The sequence below is a fragment of the Vanessa cardui genome, chromosome 10, assembly GCF_905220365.1.
Source record: "Vanessa cardui chromosome 10, ilVanCard2.1, whole genome shotgun sequence".
NCBI lineage: Eukaryota > Metazoa > Arthropoda > Insecta > Lepidoptera > Nymphalidae > Vanessa > Vanessa cardui.
In genome coordinates, this window is record NC_061132.1 from 14,821,555 (window position 1) to 14,840,929 (window position 19,375).

A 19,375-nucleotide genomic window follows, 5' to 3' on the forward strand; every position below is an offset into this window, starting at 1 on the left:
GTAGTGATGCAAGCTAGATTGATATGTATGTATATTTTACTTAGTTCAAATACCACAACTTAAGTGAACCGTCAATGGAAAGCATAGATATTTCAATGTTGAACATTGAAGAAAATAAAACAAATTACTTACATACCAAGTTGTTTTTATTAAACCTTATATCACAAGTTGCATAATGCCACTCCACACACTGCACATACAAGATAATATATAAAATGCTTCAACTCACAAGTCCATCTCATTCTCGAGTCAATACTTTGGCAATTTACCTATTTTGTGAATTAAATTACTATAGTCGTATCTTAATCATATATGTGTCAATTACTGTAGTAAATTCAAATGTTTTCTAGAGTTGGTTTTTTTTAATTCAAATACTAACATGTTTTAACATTTGAAATTAGAAACAGACAATGTACAAAGTATAACTTTTCATTGATGGTAATATCTTTACTACTGAAATATATCAATATAATTTAGTAGACTAAGATAGATTTTCTACATTTTTGCCATTTGCAAACATTTATTTGGAGTGTAGGAGGGATGAGATTAGTCTTAAAACTACGGTTATCGTCTAGAAGGGCCGGAGCCGCCTTGCCAGCCCCCACGATGCCCTCCACCTCTACCACCTGCTCGTCCTCGTCCAGCCGCTAAAACAAAACAATTGTTGCATTAAAATAAACAATAACTTTTATGGATAATTCAACAATATTATACAAACAGCTTAAAATTCAGTAGCAGAAATAAAAGCAAAAGAAGCGTAATATTTCAAAATACGTTTTTAATGCACCAAAATATACGAAATTCAATTCATACAATGCATATTTTTGTAAAAGTTCTCTAAACTATTTAGGATAGTTCGAATATTTTTGTTTTGTCTTTTACTTGTATGAGAGATTAAAATGATAAAATTTGTATGTAATGATTATTTCTAATTTGGCATAGCAAAAAACTAAAAAAAAGTTAAATATAAACTTTTTATGATTGTGTGCAGTTTATAGGATGAATTCAAAATAGTTAATTATTTTGGTGTAAGTTTTTTTAAAACAAATCCATTCTCCCAAATGCCAGATTAAGTTATTTTAGATTTTCAGTATTACTTGAAAAATTACCCTATGTGCCTCATATAGTCAAGCCAAACTGAACACCTATAACTATTATTATGAGGTATTCTGGTAAAAGGAGATATATCTCCAGATCCTACTATGAAAAAGGTTTTCTCAACTTACTAAATATAACAAAGTAATGACGAGGAATCATTTGTAACGATACACTAAATGATGAGGGTGTATACTAGTCACTGTGTTTTGTTTACAAACAAACCGATGAATAAATATTTGTTATTTCAGAAAATTATTATTTAAGACAGACCTTGTGCTCGTAATATAGCACTTTTCCCACGCCCAGCAGTGGGTTTATTCCCTTGTCGTTTGAACATTGGTGCATTCTTCAGCATATCAGGTAATATTAGGAAGCGAATCTTAGATCCTCTGATGTATACATTCTCTAGCTGAGCAACTCTGCCATCTCTGTATGTGACCGTAACCTGCGTCATCTGGCAGTTCATGTTATCTTCGGCTTCAATTAATTTTCCGCGGTAAACTTCACCGGTGTTTGTTTCGCAGGTCACTATATGGCCCTCAGCCTCATGTAATACCTTAATAGGCACACCAATAGACATTTTAAAAGGTTTAAAAACACAATACCAAACACAAGCTTAATTACTATACAGTAATTCTAAGATGAAAGAAGATTTATATTTTATTTCGTTGATGAATAGAAATTGGAAATAAACTATGGCGGCGTACTAGCGGTCTGCGGACCACAGACTAAACAAATATTTCAAAAAATAATATAGATATTACAGAACTACGCATTAATTACACCGGTACTTAAGAAATAAAAATATATATCTAAGGTATAATATATATATTTAAAAAATATTCTTATTATACATTATTTTAGGCATTATATTTTTTTCATTTCTACGATGTGAACACTGAAGTTTGAACACTTGTCACTGCCAAATGTCAATCCGCGACGGATCATAGCATCTGCATGACTGCATCAGCCGTCAGCCATCTACAGTGTTATTGCCATTTGCCGCTACTAAATATTAATGTTATAAGCTTTACTATGCCAAAATAGTTAATTCATCAATAATGGCACCGATTACATTGAAAGTGGAAACGGAATCTGAAACATGTTCCATTTGTGGAGGTGGCGGTGATCTATTCACTCCCGAAGAACATGACGCGGGCGCACCGCCAATGCAAGTCCCTCTGCGGGCCATGCTCTTGCACATAAATAATAATAAGGTACAAATTGCAAATTCATAAAATATTTTTCAATACTTCAAATCATTAATTAATATTAATTTTATAAAAAATATATATTTATAATACTTATTGCACTTAATATGATGACTGCTTGTAGGTAGTCCCGGAAGGCAAATTATGTGTGAGCTGCGTACGTCGTGCAATAGAAGCTTATGAATTTAGTACGGCATTGAGTACTCGGGCAATGCCTCCTTTAAGTGAAAAAATTCGCGCACTACGAAGGAGACTTCACGAGCTAACTCAGAAAATAGACGTATTTATAGTTGTAGGCGGACCAGGTGTTAATTCTGGGGGAGCGTATAGTGAGGATGATATTATAATGGTGGAACGAGATGCACTGGCAGCAGCGGCTGCAGCTGATGATGAGGATCTAGAAAAGGCAAGAAATGCCTGTGGAGAGACTGTGTATCAATGTTCTATATGCCCAATGTCATTCCAGGTTAGAACTATGTATTACCTTCTTCATACTTCTACCGTCTTATTACAAAAAACTAAATAATCCTTGGTTTAAACCTGGACTATCTAGTCCAGGTTTATCTGAAAAACCATGGTCTAAATTTGTTTGTATTACAAAACTTAGTAAAACCATAGATTTCTTAGTACTGTCATTAGAACATTCTTTAAATATCCACCACAGATTAATTCATATATCGTTCATTCATTTTGATATCATTCTATAACAACGTTCCGTATGCTTAGAAAATAAAACGTTTCAATGTTTTGCTAATGATTTACGAGTGATGAATGTAATTGAAACTGTTATTTTGTATAGATGTATATATAATTTCGCTTGCAGTTTAATAATTTAGCACATATTTTAATGTATATTTATCGTTATCTTATAATATACGTGTAACGAAACGCAAGTCTCGTTCGTAAGTAGTTTCGCGCGTAATTTGAAACCAAAGCAACAAAGTTCGAATTTTTGCGAATATCGACTTGTACTCGTACACTATTTTAAAATAATTTCGTGATGAATCAGGAAAAAAGGAAACGGTGAGAATTGGAGTACTGAGGAAAAAGTAAGTACTTAAACATAAATTACTTCAAACTTGAAATCAGTCCTTAAATAAATGATGTACTTATTTCTTATATAAAATTTATAGGACACACTACGTAAAATGATTGGGCAGTCGTGCCACATTATTGAAAATCGTTGTACTAAAGCTTCCTCCAACAATAAAAAACTCAAGAGTGGAGAGATATAGCAAAGAGGTGTGAACTTTTTTATTACCTACCGTATCTATCCCTATTATACGTCGCTTTCTCAAAAAAAATGATCAATATTGATTAAATATTTTCAGATTAAATGAACTGACGGGAAAGTGTAGGTCAGACGCTGATGTCAAATTAGCGTGGAAGAGGATGAAGCTCGCAGCTAAAGCCAACTTGTCCACTCATTGGAAAGATTTAGCTAAGACGGGGGGTGGGAATAAGCCCAAGTCGCCTTCACAGGAAGATCTGGCAACCATGAATATTGTTCCATGCGATTTTATTCTCGAATACAATAATTTTGATAGTGATGCTATGAGACCTGAGGTAATAATTATAATGTTTTTTTTATATTCAAAAAATAAAACACTATATTATATTAATAAAATATATATTTAATCATCAATACTTGTAGGTTGAGTTGAATGTTTTGGGGCAAAAAAACAATGATATGGAAGCGGGGCCAAGTACAGCTGTACCACCAATAGAATTTGAAGAAAATAATGAGGTACAAGTTGAAAAGGACCAAGGTAAATATAAAATTAATAATGTTGTCTACAAGTTGTACTATTGTAATACTTACATATACATGAGATGAATTTGAATTTTATATATAATTAAAATTCTTTTAGGTACTTCAAATAATGTAAATGTGGGAACTGCTACAAAAGAAAGGGTTTTATGTAGAAATAGTGAGCCAAAAAACAAGTAAGAAACATATGAATATATTCATATTACTTATTACTTGCTTAATACAATTTTGTTTTATTTCTTTTAATTAATCATTTGTTAACAATATGTTTGTATTTCAACTATTTACCTTGACATTTAACTAAGTAATAAAAATGTTAAAAATTTCACAGAAAAAATAAAATTGCAGAAGACATATTGCGCTCCAACAAAGAATTTAAAAGAGAAGCAGTTGGAGATGTTAGATTTGGAGCATAAATATAAAATTGAAACTTATAATTTAAAAATTAAAAAATTAAACCTTCAAATTGAGGCACTAGAACATAGTAAGAAGTCTAGTGCTCAGTAATTATTAATTGTAAGTGAATTTTAAACAAAGAAAAATCTTTTATAATATATCATTTTGTCATTATATTTATGATTAAATGTAATATTGATTTTCAGGTTCTGCAGAGCAGTTAAAAGTGTTATTTATATAAAAATAAGTTAGAAAAGAGAATTTTATAACAAATTTTTAAAGATTTAATATATATATTTATTAATAAATAATTTAAATTAAAAATGTCTTTCTATGAATTGCCGTCTCCTTATATTTCCACGTAAATTGTTTTCAATTGGTTGAACTAACGGTTCAGAGGTTTGTGAGTTAAATTGCTGGCTGTTTGGCTCAGTATTAAACACATCTTCCTTCATATCCAGAGCAATATTATGCAATACAGCACAGGCCACAACAGTTTTTCTGGCAGTTTCAATATTGCAATATTGCCCTCTTAATAAACACCGGAATCTCTGCTTCCATAGACCAAAACACCTTTCTATAACATTTCTTGTTCTAGTGTGAGCACTGTTGTATCGTTCCTCTTGAGGTGTTGTAGGGTTCAGTACAGGAGTAAACAAATATGGTGTACACGCATAGCCACTGTCTCCTAACAATAAGCCTGAGAATGCACCAGCCTCAAATCGCTGCTTCTAACGACTTTCCCTAAATATCCTGGAGTCATGAACACTTCCACGCCACCTGGTAACAATGTCCATGATTTTACAGTCTGCATCACAGACTACCTGAAACAATAGTTAAACATTGTAGTGCCTATTACTAATATCAATAAGCATCAATATATTTCATATAGATTCAAAGAAAAAACTTATAAATTAATAACTGCCTGCCTAATTAAATGATAACAATATTAATGTTGTTTTAATGTATAGTAATATCAATACCTGGATATTCAGGGATGGAAATCCTTTGCGGTTAATATATAGATGACCACCATCTACATTTAACTTTTTAATCCTAATGTGAGTACAGTCAATTGCACCAATTACTGTAGGGAAGTTGGCTATTCTACGAAATTTTCGCATTGCTTCTTCTTGTTCTGATAATGTAGCAGGCATTTTTATAAATCTGTGTGATATTTGAGCAATGGCGTCTGCAACTTTTTTACACGTTTGACTTATAAAAGGTTGTGAGAGTCCATGTAAATCGGCTGTGTCATCCTGGATCTATAAAAAATAAATATAATAGCGTATATTAGTATGAAACTTAGGGCATAATTTAGATTTAATTAAAGATTTTTATCTACTTACTTCATGTCGAGCCCAGCTTCGTAATGCGCAAACGACTTGTATTTCGGGAGACACTGAGCATCCTCTAGGATCTTTGGTTAAATTTTCCCTTATTAAATCACTTATTTTCATTGCGTAACGTTTATTAAACCTATACTTTTGCTTGAAATCTTCATCGGACAGCTCAATGAAAGGATTTATTCGCAGACGATTTCTGTTATTTACGCGTGGTGTTTGTAACAACTCGATGACTTCCATGTCCTCGATATCCATTAAATCAATCATGTCCATGTCCATTTTTTTACGTTAAAACAGTATAACACAACAAAAAGAAAATAAAATTATCAAGTGATTGTCACTTTTAAACTTATAACAGAAACTTTGACAGATACGCTTTAAACCATCGTAAAACTAGAGTCGCTGAGGTTTAACGTTAGTCCACAGTATAATCTATGGTTTATCGCTAAACCCTTTTTTATAATAAAGTTTTTGCTTAAACCGTAGTTTAAACCAGAGTTTTTAGTTAAACCACTTTTTGTAATGAGACCGCTATAGTTTAAGTTTTTAATGCTAATGATAAAATAATTCATTATTATTAATATTTGTTTTGAACCAAGCAAACATTTGTATTTTGCATTATGTACACATAACATAATATCTAAATTTATTGTTAATTATTTATTATTTGTATATATTAACATACTGCTTGTCCACTCATAACTGAACTCATTCTAAAATATTGGACTAATATTTTTAAATTTTTGGTCTGTCTAAAGACTGTAGTGCAGACTGTACTAGATTGGATTATGTAAATAAAATTGTTATTTCATCTGGACGCAAACTCAGGTGGAACAATTAGGTTTCTATAAATATTTAATATCACCACCATATGTATTTGATTGTTAATCAATAATACAATATGATTTGCTATGTTGAAGTTATAGGCATAATTATATGTACAGTGTAAACTATGTAAACTTATTGATATGTGTCTTAAATTCAATTTGAGTAGCAGATTCATCTATCATTAACAAATGGTCACTACGACTACATTCCAGCAAGCCAGCGAGTACCGAGCGCACATCGCCATCCACCCGGGCGGCGCGCGGCACTCGTGCTGGACGTGCGGCGCGCAGTTCAACAGCCGCGACGCGCTGCGCGACCACAGCACGCTGCACGCCGCCGCGCGCAGCCTCGTGTGCCAGCTGTGCGGCGCCGCGTGCGGGAGCGGCGCGGAGATGCGGCGCCACGAGGCCGGCTGCGCGGCGTGCCCGCTGTGCGCGCTGCAGTGCCCGTCGCGCGCGGCGCTGGCGGCGCACGCGCGGCGCTCGCACGCCGACGAGCCGCCGCTGCTGTGCGCGCTGTGCTTCCGCTCGCTGCCGGACCGCGCGGCGGGCGCGGCGCACGCGCTGGCGCACCGCCAGGCCGAGCGCTTCGTGTGCGGCTACGACGCGTGCATCCTGCGCTTCTCGAGCCGCGCCGACCTGCTGGCGCACATCCGGCGCAGCCACGCGCGCGCCGAGCCCGCGCCCACGCCCGAGCCGCCGCCCACCACGTGCCCGACGTGCGGCCGCACGTGCGTACTCCGCCCTCGTCTCCCGCGAGACGTTTGTCGCGTGTGACACAGGTCGCCATACATTTAACTGTGGTTTATATATCTGCAGGTTCGGCTCCGTGGCCGCCATGAAGCGACACGCGCGCGTGCACCGCAAGGAGATTCAACAGGTCACTTCCCACTTTATAATATAATTCGATTCGCTTTTTGTAACGAATTGTGCCTTCTATAAAAAAAGAGTGCTTTTTTACTTAAGAAAAACACACGGTTTAATAGTGTAAAAGTAATTCTATTGCAAGAAGTTCCACAGTGTAACTTCCCCTGTATATTATATAATAAATGTATTGCAGACATTAGTTGAAAATTTCATAAGTAAAACAAATTTTATAAATCGATTTTTTAACTTTTCCAGGAATCTGACTGGCAAATAGAGGGTGAGGCAGTGGAAACCTTGGATGGTATGGAAGGGATGGAAGTGTTGGAAGGTGATGTAGAGTATCTTGAAGTTGAAGCCCTCGACGAATTTGAGGAGCATGATGATAAATTACACATCAACATGCATTAGTGGTGCTGTGTAATTATCATTATAAATTATTATATTCATGCCTTTAATGGAACCTTTTCATCTTTTGGAAAATGAGGCTTCAGTGCCCAAAAACCACCTACATTATAGTATATGCCTAAAATTATATTATAAAGTGACCTTATGACCACTCAAAGAAAAAATGTTTATGAACCTATTTACGAATATGTTTGTAAATGCTTGCACAACCGACTCGTCAACTTTAAGTTATTCATATGTTATTGAGCGATACTAGTCTGATACGTGAATCTTCACAGGCTTGTTTGCTAAACCAATCTCATGTGAATTGAGTTTACATCAACACAATATTTTTCAGTTAATACGTTTTTTAATACTACCTGTGGTGCAGTTGTGTTGAATTATTGACTGGTGAAAACATTTATTATTTGACATCAATATTCAAATAGTGACAGCATTTCTGTCTAAAAAATATCAACAGAAACATAATATAACTTTAGTTTATTGAAATGTATGTTTAGCAAAACTTATTTTATTTGGAAATAAATATTACTATAAATAAGTGAGTTGTTTCTTTACATAAAATTCAAACACTGATTCATAAGACTTTATTCCAGTAACGGACAATTACCATATTTTTATGTTAAAAAACACTGCGATAAAAACTTTACCCTGGTCACTAACATTTTTGAAATTGCGCCGATCTTAAGTATGTAAGTATGTTTAAAAAAAGGTAATTTGATTAACTTACGATAATAAATAAAAACATTTGATTAACAGTAACAACATTTATAAACAACTTTAAATAAATAAAAACTACATCAATATATTTTAACATAATACAAAGCGGTTTTCAGGTAAAAAAATACGTCACTTAATTTACACTAGTTGTGAACAATTCTAAGTACGACAATTTTTGCATTATATATCTATATCGACACAATAATATCGTACCTGACACAGGAGTCGGATACTTTTTTCTAATTAGGTACAAGTGTTATTATAAAACTCGAGTCTGGAGGGCGGAGGCTCATTCGGCGGCGGCGCGCGGCTTCTCGCGGCAGATGAGGGCGACGCGCCGGCCGCGCCGCACGCCCGCGCCGCGCCACGCGCCCTCCGCGCCGCGCACCACCGCGTGGCTGAACAGGTAGCGCGCCACGCCGCTGCAACCACACCCCCCGCGTACATTGTACATATGGCGCCCCTCTTACTGAACTGAGCTGCACCTGACAGTAGTAGAATTGAATTTGAAATAAGAACGGTTAATACTAACGTCATAACGTAGAGGCACCTCCGCTGCAGCAGCGCGTCGAGTGCGAGGTGCGGTCGCTGCTCGTGCGTGAGGCGCATCACCGCGCTCGACAGCAGGCACAGTCCCGCGATAGTGTCGCCGCAGAACTACGTATGTAAGCGGTACATTTAACGTTTTCACACATGTGTCTCTGTGTAGTCATTACGTGACAAACAGACTGGTAGCGACTCACTCTGACCGCGTCGACGTGCGGGCGGATGTGTCCGGCGGGCGCCAGGTCCAGCACGTGCGTGTGCGGCAGCAGCTGCGCGTGCGGCGGGAACGCCACGTCGCGCACGCGCGCCAGCACCGCGCTGTTGCCCGCGTTCCACTGGCTGCGCTCCGTCTCACGAAAGCCTTCGATCGCCTACGGGAGGAATCATTTTATTTTTAATAATATGAGTCGTCAAAGTGTTTTGGAGATACAAACTAAGTACAAATAATTTAATATAGATCATAAAGCTTGTACTAAGAATATTATTAAAGCTATAAAAAAAAAACGAATTAATTAAAACAAGCCTGCGGTAATCACGTGTTATATGATAACTCACATTATCCCAATGATCGAACTCATAGCGCATGCGTTTTAACTGTGGCTCCACTTCTGCAAGTAGAGCAGCTTCCTCTTCCTCGGTAACAAAATTGGGCAACACTCGCATATGTTGCAGGACAGTTGAGCGCAACTCTACCTCCTCGTCCTCCTTCCATGATGGTAATATTTCCACCAGGTTTGGGTCTATTTTAATAAAACAAGTAGAGTAAAGTCCCGCTAAACCGGATATCCTGTTCATGCAGTTAGGATTTAAAAGGGCAAAACATTTAAAATTTTGATATACTAAAGGTGGTATGTATGTGGTAGGCCCAATATACGGTAAAAACATCTTAATTATAAATAGTACATCATTATGATGGAAAATATATTTAATAGGAATTAGGCAATGTGGCATTGACTTGCTTATAGCATATTCCAACTGCAAGAGGAGTTTGAATAATTTATAATATAATTTATAATGGATTCACATTCAAAAAAATCCGTTGAAAGCTGTAATCGGAACTTTGCAAATATAATAAATTAGATATAAGTATTAGGAAGAAGTTAAATGGAAATGTAGTATTCTTTAGATAAAGAACTGTTTATAGTAGTAAATCTGAGCAAAACGCAAATCTATGCTTTATTTATTTTACTCAAAACGAAACTTCTAACTCAATTTATCGGTAAGTACCTACGAATATTTCATTAGTTCGTTCATTACCTGATAATTTTTCAATTTCATTATTGGCTTGAGCTTGTACACTTAAGTTTTTAAATAATGACGTCTTTATTTTGCAGTTCTTAAGAACACTAAAAGTGAGAATCCGCATGGCGTTTATTACTTTATGAGCCTTTAGCTTATTTTAATTAAATTTGGATATGGATAAATTGTTAAACGAATGTGATCAGTAATTAAACTACTTTTTTACAGTTTATATTTAGAATAGGCATGATGACAGTAACTAAGAATCACTGAAATTATAATTTTAAATAATAATATAGGATAGAGAGACTCTAAGTAAGTAACTTATTTTTAAATTACATGTGTGATTCTATTTATTTTAATAAAAATAAAAATACAAAACATAAGAATCCGCCATATTAGGTCAAACACCAATCAGAATCGCGTGACGTCACGCTTTCGTAAAATTGTTTTGACAATTGTATATCGTTCGAAATTACCTTGTGTTTACTCGTTTTGATATTAACGTCACCGATTATTTGATATTGCGTTGTTAAATATTATTATCACAGTTTAAAAAAGACCAGCAAAGGAACGTTAGCAATGGAACAAGGATTTATCAAGGCAAATAGCTCTAATTTGCCGAGAATCGACTTGTTGATGCTGGGTGGATATTTTGCATCAAACAACGACTTCTGCTCCGCTGAATTCCGAAATGTTAAAACTTCTATGTAAGTATTATGTGTAATAATAAGCATTAAAACACAGTATAGTAGTCAAACTTCCCTAAAGTACATACTTATATTATTTCTATTGTGTGTAATCATGTTTAAGGTTATGTTATGAAAATACCACTTAAATATATTTTTATTTATTTTAGATCCTCTCGACCATCGTATGGTGATGACGCTGTCAGCTATGTTCATCTTAAACGTAGTGGGAACATGTGCACAGTGAGGGGCAAAATTTGTCCAGAACATAAGGTACATGCAAGGTTATATGCTGTCACAGTAATAGTAGATGAAGAAGAGGAAGCTGTTATTTCCGTACAATGTAACGATTGTGTCGCTTCTAAAGGAGGCTGCAAACATGCTATTGCATTCCTTATGTGGATCCATCGGAGGAGTGAACAGCCATCCTGCACAGCTGTAGAGTGTTACTGGATTAAATCCAAACTGTCCAGGGTTGGAACTAGCCTGAAGTACATGACAGCAAAGGACTTGTCAAATGGTGCACCTAGCTTGCTATCAAATAGTAAAGTTCTTGATAAGTTTTTGGATATTGGCCGAAAAAGAAATATTGATAACTGCGAGTTATTAAAATATCAACCTAGTTATATTTATAACAATATTAAAAGTTTATCCATGCACCAGCTTATGCTTAAATATAAGGAACAATCCTATGACACATTTTTAAAAAAGATTGTGCTGTCTAATCAAACTATTGCTCAAATAGAGGAAGAGACCAGAGAACAGCACCAAAACAGCCTTTGGTTTGAATTGCGCTATGGTCGAATCACAGCATCAAAAGCATTTGAATTTAGTCGGTGTAAAAAGAATGATGGAAGTCTAATAGCGTTAATAATGGGAGGGACTATACCTGACACACCAGCCATGAAACATGGTAGATTATTAGAGGGTGAAGTGCGAAAAACTGTCAGCATTAAACTTGGCAAAAAGATTAGAAAATGTGGACTCATGCTGTCAAAAGAGTACCCAATGATAGCAGGATCACCAGATGGGATCTGTGAGGATGCTGTCATTGAGATCAAGTGCCCCACAAGCGTAAAATCATATAAAAATTATCTAAATAATGGCAAACCAACTGACAAATGTAATGCACAGATACAGATGCAAATGCATTTGACAGGGCTACAAAAGGGTTACTTTTGTGTAGCTGATAGCAACTTCAGTGTGAATAAAAATGTGGAAATTGTAAGTGTGAAGTTTGATGCCACATATATGTCTGATTTTCTTAAACATTTAGCGGGTCTGTGGAAAGAAAAAATATATCCAATATTGTACGAAAGTACATTGTAATCTTTATTATAAATATAAAATGCACAAATAATAATTTTGTAGTTTTATTTAAGTAGAGAGTCTTGCAAATTTATAAAAGCACATGCAATTACAATAATATCATCAAGTACTTTTACAAAATTTGTGTTAAGACATGCATGGGGCTTTAACATATTAAATTCTCTTAAACGTCTAATTAACCTCTCAACATGAATCCTTAAACTAGCTATCTGCTTTGTTTCCTTCACTTCACTTTTAGATAGCTTGGCTCCAGTGACAACACTTGGGGGCCGTACAAGTTGTACTCTCTTCTTACGCAAGTATTGTTCTACATGCTTGAACCCTCTGTCAGCCATCACACACATACCAGGTTCTAAACAGTTGATAAAATCACAAGTCTCAACCAAACGTGTGTCTGTTACTCTTCCTCCATAGCCTGGTGAAACATAGTTTACTAAACCATTTGGTGTACATGACACTAAATATTTAATGGTATTAGCCTTTTTGTATTCTGACCATGATAGTGCTTGATTAACACTTTTTGAAGGCTTTTGTACTTCAATTTCAAAACAGTCAATTATGCAACTTGTGTGATGAAATTTATGTCTGAAAGCCATGGGCAAAGTACGTTTTATCAAATCTTTGTTTAATTTGACAATAAAGGGTTGCATTACACTGGCTATCACTGGTATACATTTAAAAAATATTTTGCTTGCATATGTAGTAGTCATGGCAAAATCATCAGCAAGCTCTCTAAATGGATTATTTAATCGTATTTTTTTTAAACAAAGCAGTAAATGGTTATGAGGGATTCTTGTTTGTTCTTCAATTAATTCTAATAAATAGCAACAGCTTTTTGGAAGACCTAAGTAAGACCTTGGGTTTTTCATTATCTTAAGTAATGTATATTTGAGAATGTTTAATCTTTCTTCTTTCTTTGTCTCCTCAGTTAATTCACTGCAGTCTGATGTTGATTTTATTATAAGAGATTGTATTGATGGTGATGTTTCTCGCTGACTCACAGATGGTACATATGAAATATCACTGTCAGACTGATCTTCTATACTAATTTTATTCTTGATAACATGTTTGACACCACTGCTTGATATCACTGGTTTACTATAGCTTTCAATTTTAAATGGAGATGTAGCGATTGAGCAGGAATAGGGTTTTAAGGGTGATGTTAACTGGCTTACTAGCTTAATTTTGGTCTGGACAGCTTTGCTTCTAAATTTATGTGTTATATGTACTTGTACAGATTTATCCACTGATTTTGGATAGGTAGTAGTAGGCCCTTCATGATGTTCTTCACTTGTGTGTAAAACTAAAATATAAAAAAAAATACTTAAAAAAATATATAAATCAGTGCCTAATGTATGTATGTATAGTTATACAAAAATTTTGTAACAAACTTGGTTATGATAGAATTGTTATATGTTCTTTGTTATTGATAAATGTAATAGGCAAATTCAATCACTATACACTTTAACCCGTTAAAACGGAAACTTATTCGCTGACATTATAGTGTTGATGAGTACCTGAACTTTCTGATGAAATTATTGTAGGTTCTAATTGTTTTGTAGGTGTACTTTTCTCTGCAAAATCTTTTTCACTTTCTTCAATTAGTATCCTTCTTTGTTTCTTAAGAACATAGGGTCGCTCTATGGTATTGGAAGTTCGTTTTCTTCTGTCCAATTGGCATTCAAATCTTGTGGGCATACACCCGGACTTCATGCGCATTTGCGAAACTGAACCCATTACAAGATACTGAATATAATTTTCCATATCGTTTGGTAACTGAAACAAGAATAAAAGTTTAGTAATAGAGGAATGGAAACGTGATCGCCAATATTATTGACTATTAGAGAAAATTCTAATGATCTCTAGTTTAGTTAATTATTATACAGTAAATAAGAGATATACTTACGTCGAAATGGTCTTCGCAGAAATAAAGTACAGAAGTTGAAGATATAGCTGTTGGGTCTCGTCTTGCAAGGTTTAGCCACATATTTCTAACTTTTTTCTTCAAAGGAACATTAATAAATAACTTGTTCGGAGTTTTTATAGATGTATTGTTACATTGAGGAACCGCACACCATCGATACACGTTAGAATTCATAATTTTCGTATCAAATAATTAAATTACGGATCTAAATAAACATTTAACATGCGAACTGACAAATGTTTACGAAAGCGTGACGTCATAAACAGACGCCATTTGTATTCTAGTGTTTTTGTACAAAATTTAAAATTTATTTTTAAATGATCATTTTTTCCTAATAAAATTTACTTTTTTGCAGAATTAAGATTTATTTTGTATAAAGTAATAACGTAAAAACACGGTAGTGTAGTTTTTCAAAATTTGTCGTCATGCCTATTGGGTGAAATTAACCTTTAAAAAAGTATTTGTTGACTACAATGAAATTGACAATCAGCTGTGCATTTTTTATTATGGCAATGTATTATGAAACTGAGTAGACTCTTAAACAACACAAGAAATTAATTGTTCTTTATAATTTATATTATAAAAAATATTTAATTCAGGATTACAGTGACCATTCATATATTTTTTAATTTATTATGCTTAATGAGACACCAGAAATAGACGAATAATTTTGTATGTACACACTTCACCGTTATCTGCCATAGTACATATAACAATTTTCAGCTGTCAAGTGCCAAAATTTTAAATGTCAGCCTGCTTCACTGTATATGTTTAAAAATATATGATTTATTCTGTAATTTTACAAAATATAAATTTAACTCTTAAATCCTAGATCTAGTAGGGTAATTTCATAATAATTCATAGAACTGCGATTGCAGTCTGATGCACTTTCTAAAATCAATATCAAATTGTAGTCCATGTACATCAATTTATGGAAGACACAAATTGATTATTACAATAAACGTTATAAAGTGATATGAAATGAATTATAGCTCTCCGACGATGGAGGATCTTCCCGATGAATTGATCTTGATGATATTTAGTTACATTAACGCTCTAGAACTGAGCTTGGTGATGTCAAAAGTATGCAAAAAATGGCATAGTCTCATTAATTCCCGTATTATCAGAATCAAACGCGCAGAGCATTATAAGAAACTACACCAGGGCTTGCAAGTGATCTTCGTAACAAACGCTGATCCATCCATTCAAAAATCCGAGACCCTGATATCTTACGTTATTCGTTTGACGCCGCGTTTACGTGAGCTCACAATAAACAGTGACTTTCCACTTGGTGAGGTTTAAAACTTACATTCCTCAATGGGTTACAATTAGTTTGTTACCAGTTAGATGTTAATAGGCCTTGATTAGTCTTGCAAAATATTAGAAAAACAAAGCTATGAAAGGTGTCAAAAAGACAATTAATAGTACTACAACCTTTAAAGACTGAAATAAAAGTACGTTCTATTATATATATGAGTATAGAATTTCATAAGGTATTTAATTTGAAATATTTTATTTCAGATAAAAATAGTTTTAAGGCCCTTTCATTGTTGGTGCATTTGCGTCACTTGGATGTTTTTGCTAAGAAGCAGGTTCTAAACAGGGACACACACATTAACCCTGGCATAAGTTCATTGGTCGTCAATGAGACGATAAGTAATGCCTTTCTGGCATCTTTGAGACAAAACAAAGTGTCATCATTTCACATGTATGGCAGAGCGGATTACTTTATTCCCAGGGAAATGGATTGTTTCCTCACCGTACATGCTGCTCAGTTGCGGGATCTTACACTAAGATGTTCAGAAATGACTGATGCAAGGTCCTTTAATGAACATTATTTTTTATATGTTATTTATTTTACATAAAATTGCTTACATTTTTGTTGACTGATTTGTGTTTGCAAATAATAAAACACTACATTACTCCACACAGAAATCAAACTGAAATGTTAAACATTATCTGCCTAGGTTCAGAGTGTTGGCACAATGTGTGAACCTCGTGTCTCTTCAGCTGTACATGTGTCCAATGCTAACCAAGCACGGGATCACACCCATCGTAAGCCTGCCGGCACTGCGACGGCTGCATATTACGGGCGCTGTTTTGGTAACTCTATTATAACGTCTTTTATTTTGCCTACATTTCTCAACTAATTATTATTTGAGAAATGTATTGAAATAATTTCTTATATTATTATGTTATACCATATAAACTGCCATGGCCGGAAAGCTGCTCGAAATAACTTGACAACATAACATTTAACGATACAATTATTAACTATATAATACAATTGACCGTCAGCTCCGGAGCCGCGGCCTGCTGGAGCTCATCGAGCGTCTGCCGCCGCTCGTGCACGACCTGAACCTGAGCGGCTCGCAGTTCGGCGGCGCGCACTGCGGCGCGCTGGGCGGGCGGCTGCCGCGCCTGCGCGCGCTGGAGCTGTGGCGCAGCCGCGTGGAGCGCGCGGCGCTGCTGCGGCTGGCGCGCCGCCTGCCCGCGCTCGCGCGCCTCGACACCGACGTCGAGCTCCGGGCCGAGCACATCAGGGACCTGGAGCGCCACCCCGCGCTCACGCAGCTGCGCTGCAGGTGGAAGGGAGCGGTGAGTGCATGGAGTGTGAGTGCATGGAAAGTGTTTTGTTGTGAAGGCGTTTCATGTATACTAAAAAAAAGGCCCCTTCTCAAATGTTTGAAAATTATATATTCACTTTTTTTGCACTTCTTTCTCAGGTCACAACGAGTCTGTCCTTAACCTCCTCCTCGCAAGTGTACTCCGGTAGTTTCCTCCGCAACTCGTCGGAGGGCCCCTCGGCAGAACTGTTCTATTTCTGGACGCGAGACAGCCCGCTCCCCGAGCGGCCCGAGTCGTCGCTCCCCACGCTGCTGCTGGATAATCCCTGCCTGGGTTTTAAGAATATTCCATGTGAACAGAATGATTACATGACTCCCGTAGATTCAGACTAAACTTTGGGAGAAATAATGAGGGATTAAGAAATATATCCACTGAAATTGAGACTGAAATACTACGGAAGACATGTTTCTTCTTTAAAAACTTTATTATTTGTGAATGAGTTGTTTGCATCGTGATCATGGACCATACTATGGAAATGGCCTAAAGTCCTAATTTAACACATTTATGCACGGGAACAGTGAATAATAGTGTGTTAAAATATGGATGAGGTCTGGATGACCTCTATTGAATTCCTAGGTTGTGCCAATGAACTATTATTAGGGTTTATTCTTCCAAGAACTACTTAACAGCAGATTGCAGATACGAAATGGCCCTGCGCCCCGACTACTGCCGGACCTGTCTGGGTCGGCACCGTCCACTCATTTCATATTGTGCCGCCAAAGAGCAATATAGTATTATTCCGACACGAAGATGCGCCCTTCAATGTAAAGTTATCTGCAAGCACTAGGGAGCGAAGCTCGGCCTTACAAGATGTCCTCGTGTGCGAGAGACGACAGCAAAAAAAATAAAAATATGATTATACCTTACCTTTGTTTATTTTATAACAAAAATCCTGTACATCTTGTACGTATAATACATATCGCATCTTGTTCATAGTAATAAATTAAATTATTAGTAGCAGTAAAAATACTAGGTATGTTATGAAAAAATATCATTCATTTCATTAAAAAAAACATATTTATGCTAAATCTTCTGACGAGGGATCTGATAATTGAAAAGATTCTGAATCTTTATTTTCCTCGCCGTGTCTCCACGGTCGGCGACGACAATGTGACAATGAATAACACCTCATATTTCATGCGATTAGCTAGTGACTTGTATATTGAGCGTTAAATTATTGGCTGAGGTATCTTTATGATATATCGTTATACAACTTAACTACTTATACTGTTCAGTTTTATTGAAAATCTGATAGCAACTTTGTCTGTATAATTTGTTTGTAAAATCCCTAGTCAAGTGAAGGTCAGAATGATTAATTTATCGTTCAGCAATTGGAAATGGCTATTTATGGTATTGTACCTATTATTACCTAGCCTATTATGGATACAAAGAAATTTTAACCTTTAAAAAATACCTACGATTGTGAACTGTTGAAAATTGAAGGTGGATCTTCGATTCTATGTGACAAATATTATAAAATAGGTTTATCTGCGGTTGAGAATATGAAATATTATTGCTCAAAGATCTTACCATATTATTGATTATTGAAATAGAGGCGCTACAAATAGAGTGATTACGCAAACGCAACATAGATGTCGCTTGAAGTATTAAGATGTTTCAGTTTCATTTCAAACAAAATACGTATACATAAATGGCCATTCGATGTTTTATTCAGGTTGCATTGACTAATAAATATTTAATTATATGTTAAACGGTCTTTTTGTATCTCGAAGATTTTTATGATGTAATATTTTTTTTAATTTGGACTTAACTTTTATACACATTAATAATACCTTATTCAATAATTGAGATCTTGTTAATCAACTGTTGCTACCTAGTTCCATTTTTCGTACAAATTTATACAAACTAATTTCTCCGTATTAGTTATTTTGAAATAAATATTATACAGTAACAATATCGTTTTTTGTCAATTTCAATGACAGTTTTATGCCTGACGATTGTTGTGTGATACTCGGTATCTTCGCTGATTGTAAATCTATTTATCTACTCTTTTTATTAACTATTGTATTTGTGTGTTGGCCAAAAAGACAAAAGGCAAATGATTCTATGATTAACCTTTAAGTACCTATTGTTAATAATAGTTTTACAAAATAGTTAATTTAAATAGGTACCTAGTTGTTTTTAAGGGACATTTTAGTTCATTATTAATACTTCTTATGGCGCTAATGCCGTGGTCCATCCGCCTTCGTACATTATATGGATAATCTGCAGAATTTATTTCAGGAAATGAGATTGTTTTACGATTTACTTTGTTTTGTTGAAACGCGCATCCAATAATTCTAATGCACCGCAGTCGCTCATTGCATGACTATTGGCGCTGACGACTTGTTTACATTTACCGCTACAAAATAAAATTAT

The 19,375-nt window shown here is 35.4% G+C and overlaps 7 protein-coding genes and 1 long non-coding RNA gene across 8 annotated transcripts; 4 read left to right on the forward strand and 4 right to left on the reverse strand.

The window, feature by feature from the left end:
* Positions 1-128: 128 nt before the first annotated feature.
* LOC124533037 (small nuclear ribonucleoprotein Sm D3) lies at positions 129-1,835 on the reverse strand. Its single transcript, XM_047108204.1, has 2 exons — positions 1,369-1,835; positions 129-647 (listed from the first exon to the last, which is right to left on the reverse strand). Exons 1-2 carry the CDS (start codon positions 1,676-1,678, stop codon positions 565-567), a joined length of 393 nt encoding a protein of 130 aa, XP_046964160.1. The 5' UTR covers positions 1,679-1,835; the 3' UTR covers positions 129-564.
* Positions 1,836-2,066: 231 nt separating this feature from the next.
* On the forward strand, positions 2,067-8,130 carry LOC124533012 (GDNF-inducible zinc finger protein 1-like). Its single transcript, XM_047108173.1, has 5 exons — positions 2,067-2,315; positions 2,434-2,775; positions 6,863-7,380; positions 7,469-7,529; positions 7,772-8,130. The coding sequence occupies exons 1-5, from the start codon at positions 2,160-2,162 to the stop codon at positions 7,922-7,924; spliced, it is 1,230 nt and encodes a 409-aa protein (XP_046964129.1). The 5' UTR covers positions 2,067-2,159; the 3' UTR covers positions 7,925-8,130.
* LOC124533014 lies at positions 3,600-4,614 on the forward strand. Its single transcript, XM_047108174.1, has 4 exons — positions 3,600-3,875; positions 3,964-4,078; positions 4,181-4,256; positions 4,412-4,614. Exons 1-4 carry the CDS (start codon positions 3,702-3,704, stop codon positions 4,494-4,496), a joined length of 450 nt encoding a protein of 149 aa, XP_046964130.1. The 5' UTR covers positions 3,600-3,701; the 3' UTR covers positions 4,497-4,614.
* Positions 8,131-8,673: 543 nt separating the features above from the next.
* On the reverse strand, positions 8,674-14,889 carry LOC124532898 (alpha-ketoglutarate-dependent dioxygenase alkB homolog 7, mitochondrial). Its single transcript, XM_047108014.1, has 6 exons — positions 14,802-14,889; positions 10,445-10,668; positions 9,743-9,927; positions 9,385-9,558; positions 9,174-9,298; positions 8,674-9,063 (listed from the first exon to the last, which is right to left on the reverse strand). Exons 2-6 carry the CDS (start codon positions 10,551-10,553, stop codon positions 8,931-8,933), a joined length of 726 nt encoding a protein of 241 aa, XP_046963970.1. The 5' UTR covers positions 10,554-10,668; positions 14,802-14,889; the 3' UTR covers positions 8,674-8,930.
* Positions 10,683-12,444, forward strand: LOC124532896. Its single transcript, XM_047108012.1, has 2 exons — positions 10,683-11,136; positions 11,286-12,444. Exons 1-2 carry the CDS (start codon positions 11,009-11,011, stop codon positions 12,442-12,444), a joined length of 1,287 nt encoding a protein of 428 aa, XP_046963968.1. The 5' UTR covers positions 10,683-11,008.
* Positions 12,427-14,793, reverse strand: LOC124532894. The gene is made up of 3 exons (XM_047108011.1): positions 14,351-14,793; positions 13,962-14,220; positions 12,427-13,747 (listed from the first exon to the last, which is right to left on the reverse strand). Exons 1-3 carry the CDS (start codon positions 14,540-14,542, stop codon positions 12,489-12,491), a joined length of 1,710 nt encoding a protein of 569 aa, XP_046963967.1. The 5' UTR covers positions 14,543-14,793; the 3' UTR covers positions 12,427-12,488.
* A 37-nt stretch (positions 14,890-14,926) lies between the features above and the next one.
* Positions 14,927-17,864, forward strand: LOC124532897. The gene is made up of 5 exons (XM_047108013.1): positions 14,927-15,659; positions 15,890-16,187; positions 16,336-16,471; positions 16,667-16,966; positions 17,095-17,864. The coding sequence occupies exons 1-5, from the start codon at positions 15,350-15,352 to the stop codon at positions 17,326-17,328; spliced, it is 1,278 nt and encodes a 425-aa protein (XP_046963969.1). The 5' UTR covers positions 14,927-15,349; the 3' UTR covers positions 17,329-17,864.
* On the reverse strand, positions 16,837-17,949 carry LOC124532899. Its single transcript, XR_006966673.1, has 3 exons — positions 17,864-17,949; positions 17,073-17,265; positions 16,837-16,947 (listed from the first exon to the last, which is right to left on the reverse strand). It is a non-coding gene; the product is annotated as an uncharacterized LOC124532899 (long non-coding RNA).
* Between the last annotated feature and the right edge of the window lie 1,426 nt (positions 17,950-19,375).

Coding starts and splice junctions, on each gene's coding strand:
- LOC124532894 (XM_047108011.1), bottom strand. CDS start 14,542: ATGAATTCTAACGTGTATCGATGGTGTGCGGTTCCTCAATGTAACAAT. Junction 14,221..14,350: donor TCTGCGAAGACCATTTCGAC/GTAAGTATATCT, acceptor TTCTTGTTTCAG/TTACCAAACGATATGGAAAA. Junction 13,748..13,961: donor AATTTCATCAGAAAGTTCAG/GTACTCATCAAC, acceptor TTTATATTTTAG/TTTTACACACAAGTGAAGAA.
- LOC124533037 (XM_047108204.1), bottom strand. CDS start 1,678: ATGTCTATTGGTGTGCCTATTAAGGTATTACATGAGGCTGAGGGCCAT. Junction 648..1,368: donor TGCTATATTACGAGCACAAG/GTCTGTCTTAAA, acceptor GTTTTGTTTTAG/CGGCTGGACGAGGACGAGCA.
- LOC124533014 (XM_047108174.1), top strand. CDS start 3,702: ATGAAGCTCGCAGCTAAAGCCAACTTGTCCACTCATTGGAAAGATTTA. Junction 4,079..4,180: donor ACAAGTTGAAAAGGACCAAG/GTAAATATAAAA, acceptor AAATTCTTTTAG/GTACTTCAAATAATGTAAAT. Junction 4,257..4,411: donor AATAGTGAGCCAAAAAACAA/GTAAGAAACATA, acceptor AAAATTTCACAG/AAAAAATAAAATTGCAGAAG.
- LOC124532896 (XM_047108012.1), top strand. CDS start 11,009: ATGGAACAAGGATTTATCAAGGCAAATAGCTCTAATTTGCCGAGAATC. Junction 11,137..11,285: donor CGAAATGTTAAAACTTCTAT/GTAAGTATTATG, acceptor TATTTATTTTAG/ATCCTCTCGACCATCGTATG.
- LOC124533012 (XM_047108173.1), top strand. CDS start 2,160: ATGGCACCGATTACATTGAAAGTGGAAACGGAATCTGAAACATGTTCC. Junction 2,776..6,862: donor TATGCCCAATGTCATTCCAG/GTTAGAACTATG, acceptor ACTACATTCCAG/CAAGCCAGCGAGTACCGAGC. Junction 7,530..7,771: donor ACCGCAAGGAGATTCAACAG/GTCACTTCCCAC, acceptor TAACTTTTCCAG/GAATCTGACTGGCAAATAGA.
- LOC124532897 (XM_047108013.1), top strand. CDS start 15,350: ATGAATTATAGCTCTCCGACGATGGAGGATCTTCCCGATGAATTGATC. Junction 15,660..15,889: donor AAACAGTGACTTTCCACTTG/GTGAGGTTTAAA, acceptor ATTTTATTTCAG/ATAAAAATAGTTTTAAGGCC. Junction 16,188..16,335: donor TCAGAAATGACTGATGCAAG/GTCCTTTAATGA, acceptor TTATCTGCCTAG/GTTCAGAGTGTTGGCACAAT.
- LOC124532898 (XM_047108014.1), bottom strand. CDS start 10,553: ATGCGGATTCTCACTTTTAGTGTTCTTAAGAACTGCAAAATAAAGACG. Junction 9,559..9,742: donor AGTTCGATCATTGGGATAAT/GTGAGTTATCAT, acceptor TTCCTCCCGTAG/GCGATCGAAGGCTTTCGTGA. Junction 9,299..9,384: donor CGCACGTCGACGCGGTCAGA/GTGAGTCGCTAC, acceptor TTACATACGTAG/TTCTGCGGCGACACTATCGC.